This window comes from Pongo abelii, chromosome 20, assembly GCF_028885655.2.
Source record: "Pongo abelii isolate AG06213 chromosome 20, NHGRI_mPonAbe1-v2.0_pri, whole genome shotgun sequence".
NCBI classification, from domain to species: domain Eukaryota; kingdom Metazoa; phylum Chordata; class Mammalia; order Primates; family Hominidae; genus Pongo; species Pongo abelii.
Genome location: NC_072005.2, coordinates 43,218,041 through 43,242,931, shown reverse-complemented (window position 1 = coordinate 43,242,931; position 24,891 = coordinate 43,218,041). Strand labels below are relative to the sequence as shown.

At 41.7% G+C, this 24,891-nt stretch overlaps 1 protein-coding gene and 1 pseudogene across 3 annotated transcripts; both read left to right on the top strand.

The window, feature by feature from the left end:
- Positions 1–1,341: 1,341 nt before the first annotated feature.
- ZNF607 (zinc finger protein 607) lies at positions 1,342–24,563 on the top strand. Of its 3 annotated transcripts, none has more exons than XM_009232548.4 (5): positions 1,342–1,429; positions 8,994–9,076; positions 10,864–10,990; positions 12,688–12,783; positions 21,009–24,563. In XM_009232548.4, exons 2-5 carry the CDS (start codon positions 9,068–9,070, stop codon positions 22,862–22,864), a joined length of 2,088 nt encoding a protein of 695 aa, XP_009230823.3. In that variant the 5' UTR covers positions 1,342–1,429; positions 8,994–9,067; the 3' UTR covers positions 22,865–24,563. The 3 variants fall into 3 exon arrangements, with proteins under 3 accessions (XP_009230823.3, XP_024094120.3, XP_054396274.2); XM_024238352.3 differs by having other exon boundaries at positions 12,685–12,783; XM_054540299.2 differs by lacking the exon at positions 10,864–10,990.
- Positions 23,497–24,563, top strand: LOC103888599 (prohibitin 1-like; annotated as a pseudogene).
- Positions 24,564–24,891: the final 328 nt, after the last annotated feature.

The following is a 24,891-nucleotide window of genomic DNA, read 5'->3' as shown; positions in this document are numbered from 1 at the left end:
CACCATCTTACCTCACTGAAGCCTGAACTCCCGGGCTCAACTGATCCTCCTACCTTTGCCTTTGGAATAGCTGGGCCCACAGGTGTGTGCCACTACACCAGGCTAACTTTCGTTTTTGGTAGAGTTTGGGAGGAGAGGGGTGTCTCACTATGTTTCTTAGGCTGGTCTTGAACTTCTGGCCTCAACTGATCCTCCTGCCTTGGCCTCCGAAAATGCTGGGATTAAGGGCGTGAGCCACCGTGCCCAGCCTGTATTCATCAATATTTTATTAAGCCAAAGAAACAGGAAATTCGGACTATTAAATATTTGTCCGTTTTAGCTGTTGTAAATATTTCCCCCAAATTTACTTACCTAAAAATTTTTCTTATTCATTTTTTACCATTTGGAAATTTTGGATGCTTATAAATAACTATCAAGATTTACAAAGTATTACATGAAGGATCAAAAAAATTTTTTAAATTTCTTATTTTATCTTTAAGAAGCCTATTCCAGAACAAAAATAATAAAACTATTTAGCAGTTATTTCTTCAGATGATTTTTGAGTCAAATTTTTAGTCAAATATATTCGTGTCCAAAGATGAAGAACATAATGTCATGTATTGAAGAATGTGATGGAACTTCAAACCCTCATATAGGACGTGAGTCCATTTACCTAGCGCTTGACGAGACAAGCTGGGCCTGTCGGGTGGTATTAAAAGTCCGGGTTCCATGTGTTACCAAGGAGGCCGGCGCTACCTCAGGGGCCATGAAGGTTTTGGCGCCCCACCCTGAGGAGCTCACACCCATCCAGCAGGTGATCCCTTCCGAGGCTACCTGGATCAGTTTCTACTCAGACTCACCTCCTACTGGCCCTGAGAACGCACTAACTCCACCCTAGGCCTTAGGCCACGGGCCCAGTAGTGGCCGATGTGCGCATGCGCACTCATAGGCAAGGCGGCCACTCCCAGAAGTCTCCGGGGCTCCGGCGGTGGGTGGGAGGTGCGGTCCCAGTGGTCGCCGCCGTATTTCTCGTAGGTTTTTTAGGATTCTGGACTCCATTTCTCACCAGTACCTGCGGTCCTGACTGTTCTGGCTTGGACTACATATTCCACAGGCAACGGAGAAAACTTGGACCCCTGGCTCCGGTTCCGGGACCTTTTGGTTCCACCTGAAGAAGGCCGCGGAGGTCACTGCGGGAGCCTCTGCAGCCCCAGCCCGCCGTCCGCGTGGTACCCTGCGTGGCGGTGAGAGTGGCGCTGCAGGAGGCGCTCAGAGCGCGGAGGCCCCCAGGCAGGCCGGGCGAGTCTCCCGCCTCCTCTGGCCCTAGGGTGCTGGAGCTGCGGAGGAGGAGCCCGTCTCTAGGAGACAGGCGGGGAGCCTGAGAGACCGCGCAGCGGCGACAGGACCGGCTTGCCTGTGTGACGTGGGTGCAGTTGTGGGTCTGTGAGGGGTGCGTAGTCGACCTTGTGTGACCTGTACATGCCGTGTGTGTCCTTTGCAAAGCGTGCTTCGCTGGGTTCTGTGGGGTCTATTGACCCTTGGCTCCAGGTTCCCTGCTGCTTCCTGTGCCTTCCTCAGCCTAGTACGACTACAACAGAGAAATGGTCCCAGTGGGAAATCAGATACTGAGTCTTAGATGAAGATTTCCAGTGAGAAGAAACAGATAGGATGGGAAGCTTAGAAGAGTAATTTGCCCTTAAGACAGATGTGATAGATTCTGTTAAATAAAGAAGTATTCAGTGACACTTGTTAAAGCATGCAAAGAAGCCTTTATTCAGGACCATAGTGGTAGGTATTGGGATCCCGGCTGTGAGATTTTGCAGTGGGTAACAGACATTGGGCTCAACTCCGAATTCAGCATGAACAAGTGGGAATTTATAGCCAAGAAGGTTAGGGATCACTGGATGAGAAATTACTAAGAGGAAATGTCTGGGTTAAGGAAGATTCTGACTAAACGCACCTAACAGGATTATTTCTGGAGAGAGAGACCTGGGTGATAAGACTTTATCACCTGGGGGACGGTGGAGGATGAAGATACGGAGGCGAAAGGGTCTTGCTAAACTGACTTAGAATAGTTCTTTGCTGTAGCCAGATTTTACAGTGAAGTGTACAGATGGGCCTAGCTGAAGGTGTAATAGCCTGACTAAAGTTTGGTCTGGCAGGGTTTGTCAGTTTCGAGTGTAGGATTCCCTCCTGAAAAGGGTTGTTACTCCGCCCCCACCTCCCGGTTCTTGGAGTTTCATTTACCTGTTTAACAAACACGGCCTTGAATTCTGACCCCAAGAACCTGCAGTGAAGGATGATTGCAGGTTCCATCCAACATACTTCCTTCTGGTTGTGTGTATGAAATCACGCGCCTGCAGCCTTGGAGGGGGGAAACATAAGCGCTAAGTATTATGAGGCAATTTTGGATATTCCGTTTTGGATTTCTGTAGATCAAAAGCAACAAGAATATGAACTTAGCCGTGATGTGAAGGAAGTGAGCCAGAATTTAAGTTTTCCAAAATAGGAATTCTCGGTCATTGGTGTACTGTCTGTAGACCAATGCCCTTATGGGCATAAGGGACATCACAAACCCCCTGAAATTCTATAAAGAATTCCTGTAACATGTTTGTTAATTTGCATTTTTCTAGGATGTCCATAATCCAAATTATTTAGACTCAGGTTTTAGATCTGGAATCAAAGGGTTTTATACCTTTGAATGGTTTTGCAGAAAACTAATGATCGAGATTATGGGAATGGTTAAGAAAATTATACAACGTCCAAGGGATTGGATATTATACAGATAATAAGATTTATGTTTGTAAAGAATCTGTCACAGGATAAATAGCTGTGATCTAATGTTTAACACTATTTAGAGTTATAGTGGTGGATCACAGTTCTCAAACTATACATGCAGCTCTTTTTCTTTCTTTTTTTTTTTTTTTTTTGAGACGGAGTTTCGCTCTTGTTGCCCAGGCCGGAGTGCAATGGTGCGATCTCTGCTCACTGCAACCTCCGCCTCCCGGGTTCAAGCTATTCTCCTGCCTCAGCCTCCTGAGTAGCTGAGATTACAAGCATGGGCCACCATGCCCGGCTATTTTTTTTTTTTTGTATTTTTAGTAGAGACGGGGTTTCTCCATGTGGGTCAGGCTGGTCTTGAACTCCCAACCTCAGGTGATCCACCCACCTCGGCCTCCCAAAGTGTTGGGATTACAGGCGTGAGCCACCACACCCGGCCGCAGCTCATTTTTTAAAAATGGAATTTTGGGCCCGGCACAGTGGCTTACGCCTGTAATCCCAGCACTTTGGAGGCCAAGGCAGGCAGATCATGAGGTCAGGAGATCGAGACCATCCTGGCTAACAAGGTGAAAACCCATCTCTACTAAAAATACAAAAAAAATTAGCCGGGCGTGGTGGTGGGCGCCTGTAGTCCCAGCTACTTGGGAGATTGAGGCAGGAGAATGGCGAGAACCTGGAAGGCGGAGCTTGCAGTGAGCCGAGATCGAGCCACTGCACGCCAGCCTGGGCGACAGCGCAAGACTCCATCTCAAAAAAATAAAAATTAAAATTAAACAAATGGAATTTTGCAAAAACTTTTGCAAGGATTGTATCCAAAATGATTATTTAATTGGTTTTTCAGAGAAGAATGAAAGGGTTGTGGCCACATTTACTGAGTATATAATGTGTGCCCCAAATTATTGGACCTATTTTGTGTACCTGTTCCCATTAAATTTGCAGAAGCCATTTCTCTGTCCATTAAGGAAAGAATCTTTACAGTGAATTGTTTCTAGTTATGTAGAAGAAAGACAGCTAAAGGCTGTTCAAGAAGACAAAGAGTTACATGTTTTAGTCATGCTGATTTTTCATTCTAGGCCTAATATTTAGATTTCTTTTAATGACACATGTACCCTCTCCCCATAAGGATACTTTTAGAAATAGTTTATTACTACTTTGAAATATCTTGAAGTTATATTTATGATGATGGAATTAAGGCAGGTTCATCACAAAAATTTCATTCCCTAAGATAGTTTCGAAGAAGAAATTTAGAATTACCCAAACCTCCCTGCCCAGAGATAATCACTTTACAAATTTGGGTGTATATGTTTTCAGTTTTCATGCGTGAGCACTTGTGTGTGGTTTTGTCTTTACAGAAGAGAATTAATGAAATAGACAGACTCCAACTTTTAGTTAGAAAAAGGAATCTAACCCAACCATGGGTATAAAACCAGTATGATGAGACACCGTTACTTTGGACTGAGCTTCTGCACTAGGCTCCAACAGACCAGACTAAACCAAAATGAAGTCACTCATGCTAAAAGCCACATTACAAAACTGAAACTTTAAGGGAGCAGGTAGAGTGCCAAACAGATCAGTTTTTCCTGAAAACAGGAGACTCCAGTCTACCCGAGTCAGCATAATGAGGAAATGACCTCTGCTTAACCCTTGCAGAAAAAAGTAAACTGAAGTAGCCTGATGGTCACCAATCAATTTTTTTTTCTATAGTTCTGTTATTTGTTTCCACCTTACAAAATCCACTGTTTCTCCATTGCTCAGTAGGAGCTCTTATGCCATTTTGTACAATGGAGGCTACCCCTTTCATGAATCACAAAGCCCATCAGATCTGTAAGTCAATGTGTTGCAACTAGGTCTTTTGACATGGGCTTTCATATATCTCTGCATTTTAAGAGGAGAGGGACCTCCTTCAGAGGTGAAAAACAATCCAAGTTTTTACACCTTTTAGGTATTAAAAATGGGATTTAAAACTTAACAGGGCACAAATGATGAAGACATCCTCTCAGAATTAGTAATTTAGAAATGCAAAGTTACTGCAGAGAAAAGCATGGTAATCTATGATTTCCAGATGTCTTGCAAGTATGGTAATATTTCCAAAGATAGTTCAGTAATAATAACAAATAGGTATTGTGATATTTACAAATACTCACATAAATGTTTGTATTTGGCAGGAAAATAAGATTCACTCTCCTTAATATTCTTGACCTAGCACTTTATTAGATCCAGTTCTTTGAATGTATGTGAGGCTGAGTAGTATCTTCCTTGTTTTCTGTACCTGCTGGGGAGTAAGGAAAGGGGCATTTTCTCCTTACTTATCTGGTCATCTTTTTTTTTTTTAGATGGAGTTTCATTCTGTGGCCCAGGCTGGAGTGCAATGGCACGATCTCAGCTCACTGCAACCTCCGCCTCCTGGGTTCAGCGATTCTCATGCCTCAGCCTCCTGAGTAGCTGGGATGACAGGCATGCATCACCATGGCCAGCTAATTCTGTATTTTTAGTAGAGATGGGGTTTTACCACGTTGGTCAGGCTGGTCTTGAACTCCTGACCTCAGATTATCCGCCCGCCTCAGCCTCCCGTAGTGCTGAGATTACAGGCGTGAGCCACCACACCCAGCCAAAAAAACCTAATTTTTTTTTTTAAAGAAGACTTGTATTTTCTTAAAGGTGGGCCATGAAATTTGTAAATTCGGAATTATGAGTAGGAGAAAGCCCATGAAGCACAAACTTTAAGAAACAGGAAGTGGCTGGGTGCAGTGGCTCATGCCTGTAATCCCAGCACTTTGGGAGGCTGAGGTGGGCAGATCACTAAGTCAGGAGTTCTAGACCAGCCTGGTCAACATAGTGAAACCCCATCTCTTCTAAAAGTACAAAAAATTAGCTGGGCATGGTGGCACACGCCTGTAGTTCCAGCTACTCAGAGAGCTGAGGCAGGAGAATAGCTTGAACCTGGGAGGTGGAGGTTGCAGTGAGCCAAGATTGTGCCACTGCACTCCAGCCTGGGCGACAGAGCGCGACTCCATTTCAAAGAAAGAAAGAAAGAAAAACAGGAAGCAACAGAATTAAGTTCCTTTTATTATAATGGATTAATGAGCATGTGGTATTTTTTATCTTTTAACATTTGATGATAATGTTATTACAGTAGCTATCATATTTTACTTTTTTAGTGTTTTATAGATCATCTTGATTAATCTTCAGAACTGTCTCGTTAAGTAGGATATATTCCTATCCCTTATTTGCCGATGGGGAGACAGGCACTGATACGTTAGCATCTCTCATAAGGCAAAACTCAGTATCACTTTTGAGAGTGAGAAGACAGCCTGTCTTAATTTCAGCAGGATACCACGTAACTAATTTTTGCATACTTTTTTTTTTTTTTTTTTGAGATGGGGTCTCACTCTGCTGTCCAGGCTGGAGTGCAGTGGCATGATCTTGGCTGACTGCAGCCGCGGTCTCCTGGTTCAAGCGAATCTGGTGCCTCAGCCTCCCAAGTAGCTGGGATTACAGGCACCCGCCACCATGCCCAGCTAATTTTTTTTTAAATTATTTTTACTGGAGACAGGGTGCATATGTTTGTTGTTGCTGCTGCTGCTGTTGTTGTTGTTGTTGTTGTTTTGAGACGGAGTCTTGCTCTGGAGTGCAGTGGCGCGATCTTGGCTCACTGCAAGCTCCGCCTCCCGGGTTCACGCCATTCTCCTGCCCCAGCGTCCCAAGTGGCTGGGACTACAGGCACCCGCCACCACGCTTAGCTAATTTTTTTGTATCTTTAGTAGAGACGGGGTTTTACTGTGTTAGCCAGGATGGTCTGGATCTCCTGACCTCGTGATCCGCCCTCCTTGGCCTCCCAAAGTGCTGGGATTACAGGCATGAGCCACTGCGCCCGACCGGGTGCATACGTTTTTAAACCTGTCTTATTTACTAACTCATCCTTGGTACTATTTTCCTTTGATTATATGATTTAAGATCAATCTTAGTAATCATGGCATAGGATGTTACCATAGTCCGGAGAATAATATGTTTAACCTACTCCCTATTGTGCTTTTAATATTTGTGTTTTTAATTTCGATAATCAAAAATTATCTTTGATGAATGTATTGTACATATTGGTTGTGTACTTCTATCGTTACTTCCTTTTTAAAAATTCCTACAAGTGTACCTGTGAATTTTGTGGTAAAAAAATCAGACTTTTGGGCCGGGCGTGGTGGTTCACGCCTGTAATCCCAGCACTGTGGGAGGCTGAGGCTGGCAGATCACGAGGTCAGGAGTTTGAGACCAGCCTGGCCAACATAGTGATAACCCCATCTCTACTAAAAATACAAAAATTAGGTGGGTATGGTGGCAGGTGCCTATAATCCCAGCTAGCTACTTGGGAGGCTGAAGCAGGAGAACCGCTTGAAACCGGAAGGCGGAGGTTGCAGTGAGCCAAGATCATGCCACTGCACTCCAGCCTGGGCAAAAGAGTAAAACTTTGTCTAAAAAAAAAAAAAAAAAAAAAAAAATCAGACTTTTATTAAATGCTTCTACTACGCCACACCTGAAAATTGCAGTATTTGAAATGGGACAATCACTGAAAAGATGAGTTGCTTCCTTTGAAATACTTTTACAATCTATGAAGGAAAGTCAAATCTGAATAGGAGGAAGTTTAAGGCAGTGTGTGATAGAGTCTGTTTGGAGAGATTCAGGTGAACTACTTGGTGATGTCACATAACAGAGACATCAGTCTGACTATAGCAATAGTCAGGCTATGAACAAATTACACTGAGTCTATGGGCTATGTATGGTGATAAACAGGTTTTATACTACATCTTTTAAACCTTGTAGTTTTCACTGTAAGGATACTAGATAGAAAGCAAAATTAATTGCATGAGGAAATTCAGCAGCTATCTAGAGGATATCCTGACCTACCTGCCAGATTTAGGAACGAAATAAACCCTTCTGTTAAGAAGACCTGAAATAATGCTGTATTGAGACCATCATCCATTCACAGAGGAGATTACTCAGGGACAGTTCCCCATGTTGTTGGAGACACAATTCTAACATATCTGAGAACCAGTGATGAAGTGAATTTAGGTTTGGGGACCCAAAGGAACCCACAGAAGATAAGCCATTCAGTAAGACGATTTTAAATTTAGAGAAAAAATAATTTTGTTGAAATTCCCACCTTAACAAATTGGAAACACATACACATTTCAAGTTAATATGTCCGTGCTTACAATAATCGTGAAGGAAGTATTAATAATGAAAAAATCAAGAGCCACACAAAAGTATAGGGAATGCTATTTATCAAACTCTGATTATGGGAAGTTGCTAAGCAAAGGTTTATTTACTTTTCCTTTAGTTTTATTTAGTTGTTTCATGTATTCAGCCAAAATGGAATACATGGTGAGATATAAGCACTATGACTATAAGCACTTTTTTGTTTCTTGGAGACAGAGTCTTGCTCTGTCACCCAGGCTGGAGTTCAGTAGCACAATCATGGCTCACTGCAACCTTGAACTCCTGGGCTCAAGTGATCCTCTCGCCTCAGCCTCCTGGGTAGCTGGGACTACAGGTGCATGCCACCTTGCCTATTTTATGATTATCTGTCTGCCAGCCTTTCTCTCTGTATTGATGGATATGTATTTATATATTTTACAAAAATAAATGTATTGGTCAGTCTGATCTTTCTGTTGACATTGTTTCTGATATTTTTCATGTCCTTGAATTTTTCTCAATTTCACATTTAATGACTACTTTGTATTCTAGGACAATGATAGTCTGTTATATATTTAACTAGGAAGCTTTGCTAGACTTAGAATGCTGAACACTCGCCATCTGTCTCCAATATCTTGACCAATTTCCCCAATTTCAAGACTAAAAAGAGGTTCTGGTATGGATGACGTTCCCTGTTTTTACCCTTAAAGGAGGGAATGGAAAGAGGTAGTTCTGCTCAAAGCAGGACAGGGCTGCCTAATCTGAGGTCCCCGTCTGCCTCACCAACATCGTACATTGGCCAGAAAATTTCCTACTGAATTATCTGGGTCTGGTTTCCATGACAGTATGTTTCTAATGTATGACTCTGTAGGTAAGGCCCTTGGGTAGTGGGGGAGGAAATGGGTTTATCCGGAATCTTAATCTTCCCAAATTGTATGTGAGAGGAGGTAGTTTGTAACTTGGAATGGAAGAGGAAAACAGTACTATTACCTTGAGTCCTATGGGGACCACTAAAGCACAGCTGGTCTCAAGGTCTTCTCTTCTTTCAGGTCTTGGTTCTTTTGACTTTGCTCTTCTGGTAGAGAAACGCTGAGGACTGATCAACTCTTGCCAGTCTCAAACCATGGCCTGTGTAAGTTGATATTTCTCGCCATGTTGAGGTTTGTGTGTGATTTTTTAGGTCATGTATGTCTTTTCATCATTTTTCCTGAAGTTACCTTCGTGAGACGGTGCTCAGTTAACCTAATCTCCAGTTCTCATTCTTCCTGTAAAATATGTACCACATCGCCCAGCATCCTCACTAGGTGGCCACTGCAAGTTCACCAGCATTCATGTTGTTATTGACCACATTACTCAATGTCCCCTAGGTGCCCATTCTTCTATTTTGGGCAGTGATACAGAGGAAAGGAGTCAAGTTCTTTGAGTACAGATAATATGCATTTCAGGTTGGTTTTGTCATTTGTTGTGATTGAGACAACAGTTCCATTTGACCATCCATGGGAAGTCTTTGAAATTTTCCAGACATCTGAATTTTTCAGCTAGATAAGGTGGAAATTGGCATTGAAGGATCTAAATCTTCAGGTAGGGTAAAATCTCATGTTTCGTGTGAATTAGTCTATTGGATTGGAACTTGTAAACACAGAAGTCGTGGATTTGGATAGAAAGTCCTGAAAAACAAATACCATAAAATAATGATGTCATGATAAAATCCTTTGTCAAAACAAACAAAAATGCTTATGGTAAGATTTAATGTAATGAAGTACTTGATGCTTGAAGAAATTATTAATTTTAAGGAAACCTAGTTTTCTGGAGTCAGATGCGTGAGTCAGATGTGCTATTGTTGCACCACGAGATCACAGGAAACCTAGTTTTCTAAAATTGAGAATCTGTACCATATTTTGCATAAAACATCTCTTGATTAAAAGTTTAAATTCTTTTCCAAGTCAAAATATTCCTCAGTTAACACGCATTGATTGAGAAGTTATGAGGCAGGCACCACCAGGGCATTATGTGCATAATAATGATTTAGTTTAATAGAAATACATTATTATTTTGTCATTTTCAAAAAGGTCAGATACCTAAGAAGTGTCCCAGAACAGGCAGAAAGTTTCGTTTGTGTTTCAAGCTTCTTCGAAAATATGTATAAATTCTGCTTCATTCCCCTCCCTGATAGCATAGATTTCTGGTCTGTGTGCTGGTTATATTGCTCTTCTGCTGCAATGCAGTCCTTCACCTCCTCCACTCCATTTTTGTTTTTCTTTTCTTTTTTTTTTTTGAGATGGAGTTTCGCTCTTGTTGCCCAGGCTGGAGTGCAATGGAGCATTCTCAGGTCACCGTAACCTCTGCCTCCTAGGCTCAAGCGATTCTCGTGCCTCAGCCTCCTGAGTAGCTGGGATTACAGGCATGTGCCACCACGCCGGCTAATTTTGTGGTTTTTTCAGTAGAGACAGGGTTTCTCCATCTTGGTCAGGCTGGTCTTGAACTCCCGACCTCAGGTAATCTGCCCGCCTCGGCCTCCCAAAGTTCTGGAATTACAGGCGTGAGCCACCGCACCCGGCCATCCACTCCATTTTCTTTTAATTTTTTTGAGAGGGAGTCTCACTCTGTCGCCCAGGCTGGAGTGCAGTGGCGCGATCTCGGCTCACTGCAACCTCCGCCTCCCAGGTTTAAGTGATTCCCCCATCTCAGCCTCCCAAGTAGCTGGGAGTGCAGGCATGCGCCACCACACCCAGCTAATTTTTCGTATTTTAGTAGAGACGGGGTTTCACCATGTTGGCCATGATGGTCTTCATCTCTTGACCTCATGATCCGCCCGCCTCGGCCTCCCAATGTGCTGGGATTACAGGCGTGAGCCACAGCGCCCGGCCCCTCCACTCCATTTTGTAACTTCCCCAGTAATACATGGGTTTGCTGTTTCAGGGATCAATAACATTCAGGGATGTGGCCATAGACTTCTCTCATCAGGAGTGGGAATATCTCAACCTGGTTCAGAAGACCTTGTACCAGGAGGTGATGATGGAGAACTACGATAACTTAGTCTTATTGGGTATGTTTATCGACCTGGAATGATTTAGAATAATTTAGAATCATCTGTATTGTAGGATACATTCTTTTTCTGTTATGATTTTCAGGGCTGCCTTTTAAGAAACTAAATTTATTTTCTCTATTTCTATTGAGGTGGTTTCAGCTTTGAGTCAGTAATGGCATGTCCTTTCAACACTTTCATCTTCTCTTTCAGTGACATTCACACCTTCCTCTGATACTTATTTTATTTGTCTCTTTAACCCAGTAAGTGGGTTGAACCAGTGGTTTAGCTTTGAATTTTCTGGTGTTCATTGTAGAACCATTGTCAGGGCATTCAGGTTTCTTATTTATTTTGTGCACAGAATTGCTATAGTGCTCCATTTTATTATCTGATCCATTTGCAGAGATATTAGTTTGAAAGAGGGTGCTGAATTGCCATTGTTATAGAAAGAGATAGACTGTTCATATAGGCATAGCGTGGTGGATTGGATAAATGAAACTTACTTAAAATTGAGGAGGAAGCAGTCCATTTCCTGAGACAGAATTCATTTGATTTATGGTTGAAGCTTATAATCCATGAAAATCACATGTAAAATGGGATGAATATGCTATAGATATCTCTTCTTGTATACTCTTAGTAAAATAATTGCAGTAGCGTAATGTGAACAGCTAGCATTGTGATTTCCACACTGACATTTTTCTAATTACTTTACTCATATATCAAGTAATTTAATACTCTCAACAGCTTTATTATTTTCCCAATTTTATAAGTGAGAATACTGAGCAGCAGTGTAAGTAACTTGCCCAAGGTCACACACAGCTGGAAGGTGACAGAGTCAGGAATTGATCCCAGGCTTTTTTTTTTTTTTTTGAGACGGAGTCTTCTGTCACCCAGGCTGGAGTGCTGTGGTGCGATCTTAGCTCACTGCAACCTCCGCCTCCCGGGTTAAAGTGATTCTCCTGCCTCACCCTCCTTAGTAGCTGGGATTAGAGGCACTACCACCACACCTACAGATAATTTTTATATTTTTAGTACAGACAGGGTTTTGCCATATTGGCCAGGCTGGTCTCCAACTCCTGACCTCAGGTGATCCGTCCACATCGGCCTCCCAAAGTGCTGGGGTTACAGGCGTGAGCCACCACACCCAGCCAATCCCAGGCTTTAGAGTGTGTGTTTTCAACCAATTTATGCTTGCTTTCTACAGTTAGAGGACATATAAGTTTAAATTTCTTTTGAGACTGGGCACGGTGGCTCACGCCTGTAATCCCAGTGCTTTGGGAGGCCCAGATGAGCAGATCACAAGGTCAGGAGTTCGAGACCAGCCTGGCCAACATGGTGAAACCCCATTTCTACTAAAAATACAAAAATTAGCCAGGCGTGGTGGTGCACGCCTATAATCCTAGCTACTCAGGAGACTGAGGCAGGAGAATCACTTTAACCTGGGAGGCAGAGGTTGCGGTGTGCCGAAATGGCGCCATTGCACTCCAGCCTGGGTGACAGAGCCAGACTCCATCGCAAAAAAAAAAAAAATTTTTTTTGAAAACCAGCAAACAAAAACATTGACTCTCCCTGGGTGATCTTTTTCTTTATTTCCCTCCCTCTTCTCTAAATTCTTATTCAGTATCACTTTGACCTTTCATTTATTGCAATTGTAATTTTAAATTTGACCTTCAAAGTTGATTTCCATATTTTGTGGCACTTCTTTTCTTTGTAAGCAGGACATTCCAAATCTAAGCCAGATTTAATCACCTTACTGGAGCAAGGAAAAGAGCCATGGATGATTGTGAGGGAAGAAACAAGAGGAGAGTGTACAGGTAAGAGCAATTCAGGGAGGGGCAGCCATTTTTGTATGTAAATAGCCCTCGTGGAAGTGGTCATCTCATTTGGTAAACGCATCCTTGAAACACTGGTCATAAAGTTCCCTTCTCAGCGAGGAGGCTTCTGATGTGGAGAAGAAATGGGTATCTCAGCATGAAATAGCCAGTGAAGGCCCAGCGCGGTGGCTCACGCTTGTAATCCCAGCACTTTGGGAGGCCGAGGTGGGCAGATCACCTGAGGTGATCCACCACAGTAGCTGGGACCCCAAGTGCATACCACCACACCTGGCTAATTTTTTTTTCTTTAGAGATGAGTTCTCCCTACATTGCCCAGGCTGTTGTCAAACTCCTGGGCTCAAGTGTTCCTCCTGCCTCAGACTCTCAAAGTGCTGGGATTATAGGTGTGAACCACCGTGCCTGGCCCAGAATTGTTCTATATCCCCCTGCCCAACCTTTTTTTTGTTTTTGAGATAAGGTCTCACTCTGTCACCCAGAGCAGGAGTGCAGTGGCACAGTCTTATCCTCTGAAGCATCTGGGACCACAAGTGTGCACCACTACACCCAGCTAATTTTTGTATTTTTGTAGAGACAGGGTCTCACTGTGTTGCCCAGGCTGGTCTTGAACTTCTGGGCTCAAGTGATCCACCCATCTCAGCCTCCCAAAGTGCCAGGATTACAAGTGTGAGCCATCTCGCCCGGCCTGTTCTATATCCTCATTGTGGTTATGAACAACCATATGCATTTTCCAAATCTCATAGAACTGTATATCAAGAAAAGTGAATTTTGGCTGGGCTCAGTGGCTCACACCTGTAATCCCAGCACTTTGGTAGGCCGAGGCGGGCAGATCACTTGAAGACAGGAGGTCAAGACCACTCTGGCCAACATGGCGTAACCCCGTCTCTACAAAAACTATGAAAAATTAACTAGGTGTGGTGGCAGTGCCTATAATCCCAGTTACTTGGGAGGCTAAGGTGGGAGGATCACTTGAGCCTTGGAGGCAGAGGTTGCAGTGAGCTGAGATCACAACACCACACTCCAACCTAAATATGAAAAATTAGCTAGGTGTGGTGGCACTGCCTATAATCCCAGTTACTTGGGAGGCTAAGGTGGGAGGATCGCTTGAGCCTTGGAGGCAGAGGTTGCAGTGAGCTGAGATCACAATACCACACTCCAACCTGGGTGACAGAATGGGACCCTGTCTCAAAAAAAAAAAATTAAGAAATTCTCGTCAAGGTTACACCCCAAGCCGTCTGGCCACGGTGGGGAAGAGAGTGCTAATCATAAGATTACAGAAAGCGTCCCCTCTGCAATACCTTGCCTCCTCATCAACAGAGCTACAGAGTAAAAATTGTGGATTCCAACTGAGAGACCTGCAAGACATGTCTCCATTTAAGAAAGAATTGCTAGGGAAACCCAAAGACAAAAGAGAAGACATAAATAAAGACTGGAAGAATTGAAGCTGCAACACAAACACAGCTACAGCACACAATGAACACGGCCTAACTCCTACGCAGACAAACCTCAAACTTTGCACTGAAGGTGTATTCACCTCAGTTCCTATTACAGGACACATGTCCAGCTATTTCTTTCTTCTTTCTTTTCTTTTCTTTTTCCCTTCCCCCTTCCCCTTTCCCCCTCCTTTCCTTTCCTTTCCTTTTTCCCCTCCTTTCTCCTCTCCTCCCCTTTCCTCTCCTTTCCTTTCCATCTTTCGAGACAGAGTCTTGCTCTGTTGCCCACGCTGGAGAAAAGTGGCGACATTTTGGCTCACTGCAACCTCCACCTCCTGGGTTCAAGCAATTCTCCTGCCTCCGCCTCTCGAGCAGCTGGAACTATGGGTGTGCTGCCCAGCTAATTTTTGTATTTTTAGTAGAGACAGGGTTTCACCATGTTGGCCTGGCTGGTCTCAAATTCCTGACCTCGGGTGATCTGCCCACCTCGGCCTCCCAAAGTGCTGGGATTACAGATGTAAGCCACCATGCCTGGCATCAACCTGTTTTTATAGGAAGTGTTTGGGTTATTGATTTAATCACTTTATGAGAACAAAAGAGAGAGAAAGAGAGAGAAGGGAGCAGGGGTGGGGGAGAGAAAGAGAGGAAGAGAAAGAAATATAGATTTTTTTCTTTTTCAGATTTTCAATTTCTTCTTAAGTAAAAATTGGTGGTTTGTATTTTTCTTGGAAGTTGAACATTCATCTAAGTTTTTTTTTTTTTTTTTTTTTGGAGACAGAGACTTCCTCTCTTGCCCAGGCTGGAGTGCAGTGGCACGATTGCAGCTCACTGTAACTTCCACCTCCCAAGTTCAAGTGAGTCTCCTGCCTCAGCCTCCTGAGCGGCTGAGACTATAAGCACCTGCCACGATGCCTGGCTAACTTTTGTATTTTTAGTAGAGACAGGGTCTCACCATGTTGGCCAGGCTGGTTTCAAACGCCTGACCTCAGATGATCTGCCTGGCTAACTTTTGTATTTTTAGTAGAGACAGGGTCTCACCATGTTGGCCAGGCTGGTTTCAAACGCCTGACCTCAGATGATCTGCCTGCCTCAGCCTCCCAAAGTGCTGGGGCGTGAGCCACCATGCCTGGCCCTGGCAAACTGTTTTCTGAAGGGCCTGACCAGCTTAAATTATTTACTGGATGGTAGTGTTCGTTGCTTTATCTACTTCTTGGTCAAGCTTTGGTGGTCTGCTTCTTTCAAGGAATTTGTTCATTTCATCCAAGTTGTCAAATTGATTGGCATGGGGTTGTTCATAATACTTTATGATTTATAGTGATCATCCCTTTTTTATTCCTGAAATGGGTCATTTATGCCTTCTCTCCCTTTTCTTCTCTTTGGGTGGAGGTTTATCAATTTCATTGATCTTTTCAAAGAGTCGGCTTTTGGTTTCATTGATTTTTTTCTCTATTGATTTTCAGTTTTCTATTTTATTATTTTTTCTGATGATTATTATTTTTATTCTTCTTGCTTTGGGTTTGATTTGCTCCTCTTTTTCTGTTAAGGCGAAGACTGAGTTTTGTTTTGTTTTGTTTGTTTGTTTGTTTTTAAGACAGAGTCTTGCTCTGTTGCCCAGGCTGGAGTGTAGTGGCGCAATCTCGGCTCACTGCAAGCTCCGCCTTCTGGGTTCACGCCATTCTCCTGCCTCAGCCTCTTGAATAGCTGGGACTACAGGCGCCTGCCACCACGCCCGGCTAATTTTTTGTACTTTTAGTAGAGACGGGTTTTCACCGTGTTAGCCAGGATGGTCTCTATCTCCTGACCTCGTGATCCGCCCGCTCGGCCTCCCGGTGCTGGGATTACAGGCGGCTTACAGGCGGCTTACAGGCGGCGTTAGCCACCGAACCCGGCCAACTGAGGTCTTTTTTTGTTGTTTTTTTATGCTAACATAGGTGTTAGTGTTGTAAATTTCCCCTAGGTAGTTCTTTATTAGTTAGTATTCCATAAAAGTTGATACATTGTGTTTCCATTTTGATTCAGTTCAGATTGCTTTCTAATTTCCTTCCTGATTTCTTCTTTGACCTGTGGTTTATTTAGAAGTATGTTGGTTTGTTTTCCAAACAGTTAAGGATGTTTCAGTGTTGGTTAGTGATTTATAATTAGTGCCATTATGATCAGAGAACATGCTTTTTATGACTTGAATCATTTTAAATAATAATTGAGATTTGTTTTATGTACTGTATGGGCCCTCTTGGCAAATATTCCACATGTGCTTGAGAATATTGTATATGTTGGTGTTGGGTGGAATGTTCTGTGAATATGTCATGTAGTTTCTTGGTTAATACTGTGCAAATCTTGTATATTTTTACCGTGTTTTTGTGTACTTGTTCTGGGAATTGTTTCTAGAAAAATATTTCCATTTCCAGTTATATATTTTTTTCTTTATTTTATTTTATTTTTTCAGATGGAGTCTCACTCTGTCACCCAGGCTAGAGTGCAATGGCGTGGTCTCGGCCCACTGCAACCTCCGCCTTCGGTGTTCAAGTGATTCTCCTGCTTCAGCCTCCGAGTAGCTGGGACTACAGATGCGCACCACCACACCCAGCTAATTTTTGTATTTTTATTAAAGACGGGGTTTCACTATGTTGGCCAGGCTGGTCTCGATCTCCTGACCTCGTGATCTGCCCACCTCGGCCTCCCAAAGTGTTGGGATTACAGGTGTGAGCCACCACGCCTGGCCAATTTCCAGTTATGTTTTAACTTACCTATTTTTCATTGCATTTCAATCAGTTTTTGTTTTATGTACTTTGAGAGTCTGTTATCAGGTGCGTGTTTGGGATTTTTATGTTTTCTTGATAGACTGATCCCTTTTATGTTATGACATGCACCTTCTTGAGTCCTCCTGTTTTTCTTTGTCCTGAAATCTATGTTGTCTGATATTAATATAGCCCACCATTTTTTTGGCTTGTTATATTGATTCCATCCTTTTACTTTTAATATTTTGTGTCTTTAAAGTATGTTCCTTGTAGCCATTACATAGTGCATAAGGGTTCCAATTTCTCTGCATCCTCTTCAACATTAGTTATTTTCCGTTTGTTTTTGTTTTTGTTTTTACCAGTAGCCATCCTGATGGGTGTGAGGTGATGGGTCATTCACTATGTTAATCTTTGCCTTTTAATTAAAGTGTTTTGACCCTAAACATTTTATGTAATTATTAACATGATTACATTTAGGTCTGCTACTTTACTTTTTTTCTCTATTTAGTTTCTCTGTCCATTCCTTTTGTAATTTTGATTATTTCAATTTTTTTTTCTATTTATTTAAATTTACCTGTTGGCAGGGCATGGTAGCTCACGCCTGTAATCCCATCACTCTGGGAGGCCGAGGCGAGCGGATCACCTGAGGTCAGGAGTTCGAGACCAGCCTCAACATGGAGAAACCCCGTCTCTACTAAAAATACAAAATTAGCCAGGCGTGGTGGTGCATTCCTGTAATTCCAGCTACTTGACAGGCTGAGGCAGGAGAATTGCTTGAACCTGGGAGGCGGAGGTTGCAGTGAGCCGAGATCGCACCATTGCACTCCAGCCTGGGCAACAAGAGCAAAACTCCGTCTCAAAAAAAATAAAAATAAAAGTAAATAAATAAATTTACCTGTTGACTTTTGGGTTGTATCTCCTTGAGTAATTTATTTTAGGGAGTGTTATAGGTATTATAGTACACAATATACATCACGTTTCACCAGCTAGAGGTGTTCCTTCTCAACAAATGTATAAACCTTGTATTTTTATAGGTTTATATCCACCTTACCCTTCATGTTATAATTTCCATGTATATCACATCTTCATATGTTGTAAACCTCACTAGGCAGTGGTATTAGTTTTACTTTTAACAGTCATATTAAAGAACTTAAGGAGCCAAAAATTATTTTATGTATTTACATCATCTTTTGTGATGCTTTTCTTATATTCTGATTCCGATTCAGATTTCTTATATTCTGATTCAGATTCAGATGCAGATTCTTATATTCAGATTCAGAATATAAGATTCTTATATTCAGATTCTTATATTCAGATTTCTTATATTCTGATTCAGATTCAGATTTCTCTGATATTATTTTCTTTGGGCCTAAATAACTTGTTAGCATTTTTTGTATAGTAAGTCTGATGGCAACAAACTATTTTAATTTGCTTTTATCAGTAAATGTAACATATCTTACTTGGCATTAAATGAGCATCTTAATTCTACAAATTTATTTCTTTCACTAAATTTGAGATGTTTTCAATTGCTATTTCCGGAGATATTTTTCCTGCCAAAATCTTTGTTTTTTAGTTTATAATTTCAATCATATCTTTTGATTTATTCCCACAGCTGTTTACAAATTTTTTCTTGTTTCTTTTTTTTTTTTTTTTTTTTGAGATGGAGTTTCGCTGTTGTTGCCCAGGCTGGAGTGCAATGGTGCAATCTCTGCTCACTGCAACCTCTGCCTCCCAGGTTCAAGTGATTTCCTTGCCTCAGCCTGCCGAGTATCTGGGATTACAGGTGCCTGCCCCCACGCCCAGCTAATTTTTTGTATTTTTAGTAGAGACAGGATTTCACTATGTTGGCCAGGCTGGTCTCAAACTCCTGACATCAGGTGATCCACCCGCCTCAGCCTCCCAAAGTGCTGGGATTCACACCCGGCTAAAATTTTTTAAACCATTTTTCTCACTCCATTTCAAGTTGAATAATTTCTATTGATCAATCAAGTTTACTGACTCTTAGTGATTATATGTTTCATTTGTATAATTTGCATTTTCATCCTTTTCTGTCTCCCCCCTCATGGTTGTATCTCCTATGTTGTCCATCATTTCCAGTGTGTTTTTCTAAGCTTTGTCTTAATGTTCTGATGTTGCACTCATATTAGCTAGCATGACAGGCATTAGCCATTGAGCCTGGCTCCAAGCCTTTGTATGCTACTGTTATAAATAAAGTTTCGATGCTGCAAAAGAAATAGCACTCAAATATAAAATTTTCTTTTTTTTAAATTCTTAGCAAGGTAAGGTACTTGTATAGAAGGGTACGCTCTCACTGATGGAGCAATGGTGGGCACATATTTGGACCAGGGAGGGGAAGGGGTTCTTATCCCTGATGCGTGTGTCCCCCTGCTGCTGTGTCATTCCCCTATTGGCTAGGGTTAGACCGCACAGGCTAAATTAATTCTGATTGGCTAATTTAAAGAGAATGACAGGATGAGTGCTTTGCCGGGAGTCAGGGCAGAGCAGGTAGTAGGTAACTGGAATGAGTTAGGGTGGAGCAGGTGATCAGAATGATTTAGGGTGGAGTAGGTAATCGAAAAAGGTTGCTTTAGAGGAAGTTAAGTTTAAATGTAGAAGGCAAAGATTGAACATACTGATACATTAATTCTTTGAAGAGAAATTTAGAATTCATATTCAACACTACTATTTTTATTGTTTTGTTTACTCACAACTCTAAGTCTTTGAAGACTTCCTTTCTTTTTTTTATTTTATTTTCAGGTTCATGTTACCTGTTCCCTTCCTGAATTGTTTCTCTGGAATATCTTATGTGCATATTTTTAAAATTTAGATATTGAGAAATTATAAGATAGGTGGTAAAATGTGCTCATTATAACTGTATTTTTAGCAGCTTTTTGTATTTCATCTATGACAATTGACTATTTAGACTTTTCACTTTTAGGGTCACCTTTGAAGAATATTCCTGCAAAATCATTCATTGTTTTTAATACTTTCAAAATATGTATATATACTCTTACAATTTAAATACAATCTCTGTTTCTTATTTTCCCTTGTTTCTTATTTTTATTTTTTATTCTTTTTTGGTTGCTTTAGCTCATATTTCACCCAGTGATTTTTGTAAACACCATGTCTTTGATTTAGGTGTTGACACTATTCTGTTTCCTAACCCATCACATTCTGCTTTTATCTTTATTTTCCTGCTTTCCTGTACCTTGCTCTTAAATTCCTAAATGTTGGGTAGTGATCTTTTACTTATTTTCTTTCCTTTTTATTGAGATAAATATTCGCCCTGAACTCCCTGCCTGCCGATACTGAATGCCCATGATTATGATGTGTACCCATTTTCTCCATCGTGATTTGCTTACCCTTTATGTTATAATTTCCATGTATATCACATCGACATATGCTGTAAACCTGATCATTCTTCAATGACAATCTTCCCTGAAATATGGGTGTTCCCACAACTGTAGTTTATTCCTTTCTATGCATGACCATATATACTACTTTTCTCTATATATTAAATAATATACTGAGTTTTTATTTAGTTATCTTACCCTGACATTTTCTTATTACTTCTGGTCCTACAGATGTTCAATCTGCTGGAATTCTTCCATTTTACTCTTCTATTTCCATATCGATACTTGCCTGTTTTCTTAGCATAGGATATAAATTTATATACAGGGGGTGTGGTACAGCTGGTCAGTTCTGTCATTCTAGAGCCAGTTATGCACGTATATTAATAAATCTGCATTAAATTGACAGCTTGAAATTGCCCTCAGTGGAAGTATTTACACTAGAGATCTTGGCAAACACTACAAAACAGGCCTCTGTGTGTGTGTGTGTCTTTGTGTATGTGTGCATGTGTGTGTAAGGCTGCACTCCACTGCACAAACTCATTTTTTGAGCTCTCCTTTCATTTTTTATATTTTATAACTGTATTTTCAAGTTAGTATCTGTAATAGGTGAGAATTTCTCTTAATTCTACAATACATTGACATTTTCTCATCCAATAAACAAAATGTTTTTATTTTATGTCTTCTAGATTTGGATTCAAGATGTGAAATAATCAGCGATGGGAAAATGCAGCTTTATAGGAAACACTCATCTGTTACTCTCCATCAGAGAATTCATAATGGACAGAAACCATATGAGTGTAAGGAGTGTCAGAAGTCCTTTAGTCATCTTACAGAACTCATGGTACATCAAACAATTCATACTAGTGAGGAACCTGATCAATGTGAAGAGTTTGGGAAGGCATTTAGCCATCTTACAGACCTTAGAAAGCATCAGAAAATTCATGCTCGTGAGAAACCTTATGAATGTGAAGAATGTGGGAAGGTCTTCAGTTATCCTGCAAACCTTGCTCAACATGGGAAGGTTCATGTTGAGAAACCCTATGAATGTAAAGAGTGTGGGGAAGCTTTTAGGACTAGCCGTCAACTTACTGTACATCATAGATTTCATTATGGTGAGAAACCCTACGAATGTAAGGAATGTGGCAAGGCCTTTAGTGTGTATGGACGACTTAGTCGACATCAGAGTATTCACACTGGTGAGAAGCCCTTTGAATGTAACAAATGTGGGAAGTCCTTTAGGCTCAAAGCAGGCCTTAAAGTACATCAGAGTATTCATACTGGAGAGAAGCCACATGAATGTAAGGAATGTGGAAAGGCCTTTCGTCAGTTTGCCCACCTTGTGGGTCATAAAAGAATTCATACTGGAGAAAAACCCTATGAATGCAAGGAATGTGGGAAGGGCTTTACATGTAGGTATCAACTTACCATGCATCAGAGAATTTATTCAGGGGAGAAACCTTATGAATGTAAAGAAAATGGGGAGGCTTTTAGTAGTGGCCATCAACTTACTGCACCTCATACATTTGAAAGTGTTGAGAAACCTTATAAGTGTGAGGAATGTGGGAAAGCCTTTAGTGTGCATGGACGACTTACTCGACATCAGGGTATTCATAGTGGTAAGAAACCCTATGAATGTAACAAATGTGGGAAGTCCTTTAGGCTCAATTCATCCCTTAAAATACATCAAAATATTCATACCGGTGAGAAACCCTACAAATGTAAGGAATGTGGGAAGGCCTTCAGTCAGCGTGCACACCTTGCCCATCATAACAGAATTCATACTGGTTACAAACCCTTTGAATGTAAAGAATGCGGGAAGTCCTTTCGTTGTGCCTCATATCTTGTTATACATGAGAGAATTCATACGGGAGAGAAACCCTATGTATGTCAAGAGTGTGGGAAGGGTTTTAGTTATCGCCATAAACTCACTATACATCGCAGAGTTCATACTGGTGAGAAACCTTATGAATGTAAGGAATGTGGGAAGGCCTTTAGTGTATCTGCACAACTTACTCAGCATCTGAGTATTCACAGTGGTAAGAAACCCTTTGAATGCAACCAATGCGGGAAGTCTTTTAAGTTCATTTCTGTACTTAAAGCCCATCAGAATACTCATAGTGCTGAGAAACCCTACGAATGTAAGGAATGTGGCAAGGCCTTTCGTCATGCCACAAGCCTCATATATCATGACCGAACTCATGCTGGTGAAAAGTCCTATGAATGTAAAGAATGTGGGGAAACTTTTAGTCATGCTTCACATCTTATTATTCATGAGAGAATTCATACCGGTGATAAACCCTATGAATGTAAAAGATGTGGGAAGGCATTTCACTGTGCCTCATATCTTGTTAGACATGAAAGCGTTCATGCTGATAGAAATCCCTATATGTGTGAAGAGTGTGGGAAAGCTTTTAATAGTAGCCATGAACTTAGTATACATCATAGAGTTCATACTGGTGAGAAACCCTTTAAATGTAACAAATGCAGAAGGTCCTTTAGGCTTAGATCCATCCTTGAAGTACATCAGAGAATTCATGTTTGATAGAGAAATTGTGGCATATACAGGTAGTAAAGAAAGCACATTGTGTCAATGGATTTATCCCACTGAACAATTTGAACGAAGACAATGTGGAATGGCTTTGAGATACAGTTCAGTTTTTATTAGGCATCAATTTGTATTGGTGTGAACTTTTCAAAATGTAAATAATATATGCAGTTTCTTTGGTATGACCTGTGTTAACTCAGATTCAGAGAATTTATAATGTATTTTTTTAATAACATAAAACTTTTCTGATATTCCTCTAGTTTTGGATTGCCAAAATATTCATAGTAGAGGAAAACAGAGAACGTAGGAAACCATTCTTTATACTTGCATGTAAACATCTTCCAGCAACAATCATTTATTGTTAAACGTGGGAAAAGCCATTACACAGGAAAGCTCTGTCAATATAAGCGCTGATGGGAAAGGCTATTTAGCTACTCTGCATATTTAATGCTCATGATCAACATCCGCTTCCTATAGCTGGGATGATATTGGGGAAGATATTTATCCCTTCTGGGGATCATATATAAATGATGATAGTAGTACCTACAGTATAGTGCTGTTAGAATTACATGAGTTAGATGTGGAGGTCAGAGTGGAAGCAGGTGTGAGAGGATCCCGCAGAAGAAAACATGGCTGCCAAAGTGTTTGAGTCCATCGGCAAGTTTGGCCTGGCCTTAGCTGTTGCAGGAGGCATGGTGAACTCTGCCTTAAGTAATGTGGATGCTGGGCACAGAACTGCCATCTTTGACCGATTCCGTGGAGTACAGAACATTGTGGTAGGGGAAGGGACTCACTTTCTCATCCTATGGGTACGAAAACCAATTGTCTTTGACTGCTGTTCTCAACCACGTAATGCGCCGGTCATCACTGGTAGCAAAGATTTACAGAATGTCAACATCACACTGTGCATCCTCTTCTGGCCCGTCACTAGCCAGCTTCCTCGCATCTTCACTGGCATTGGAGAGGACTGTGATGAGTGTGTGCTGCTGTTCATCACCACGGAGATCCTCAAGTCACTGGTGGCTCGCTTTGATGCTGGAGAACTAATCACCCAGAGGGAGCTGGTCTCCAGCCAGGTGAGCAACGACCTTATGGAGTGAGCAGCCACCTTTGGGCTCATTCTGGATGATGTGTCTTTGACACATCTGACCTTGAAGGAGTTAACAGAAGTGGTGGAAGCCAAACAGGTGGCCTCCCAGGAAGCAGAGAGCGCCAGATTTGTGGTGGAAAAGGCTGAGCAGCAGAAAAAGGCGGCATCATCTCTGCTGAGGGTGACTCCAAGGCAGCTGAGCTGATTTGCCAACTCGGCCACTGCAGGGGACGGCCAGAGCGAGCTGTGCAAGCTGGAAGCTGCGGAAGACATTGCATACCAGCTCTCATGCTCTCGGAACATCACCTGCCTGCCGGCGGGGCAGTCCATGCTCCTCCAGCTGCCCTAGTGAGGGCCCAGCCTACCTGCACCTCCGTGAGGCAACTGGGCCACAGCCCGGATGATTCGTAACACCACCTTCCTTCGCCCTCACCCCAGAAATCACTGAAATTTCATGATTGGCTTAAAGTGAAGGAAGTAAAGGTAAAATCACTTCAGATCTCTAAAAAACAAAAAAAGAATTACATGAGTTAGTACATGAAAAAATTACGGGAAACTACATGAAATATACTGTTACGTTCAATAAACATTAGCTTCTGTATATAATAATATCATTACTTGTGTTATTTTTAGTGCATTTTGATGAAATGAAAACCATTAACCATTCAAGTTTAATGAATTCAAAAAAGTTTTACGCTTTTTAAATTTGAATTCATTCTGGGTAAACAGATAATAAGTAAAAACCGTAAGAGGGCTTTCATTCCGATCTGTTTAGGTGAATCAGACACTTAATCCTGGAATGAAATTCAGATGTAAGCTGGGCAGTGTGGCTCACGCCTGTAGTCCCAGCACTTTGGGAGGCCAAAGCGGGTGGATCACTGGAGGTCAGGAGTTCAAGAACAGCCTGACCAACATGGTGAAACCCCATCTCTAC

What these genes read in the sequence shown, in the direction of transcription:
- ZNF607 (XM_024238352.3), top strand. An exon ending in CGATAACTTAGTCTTATTGG is followed by an intron (nt 10,991 to 12,684) that starts GTATGTTTATCG and finishes TTTCTTTGTAAG; the next exon opens with CAGGACATTCCAAATCTAAG. An exon ending in AACAAGAGGAGAGTGTACAG is followed by an intron (nt 12,784 to 21,008) that starts GTAAGAGCAATT and finishes TATGTCTTCTAG; the next exon opens with ATTTGGATTCAAGATGTGAA.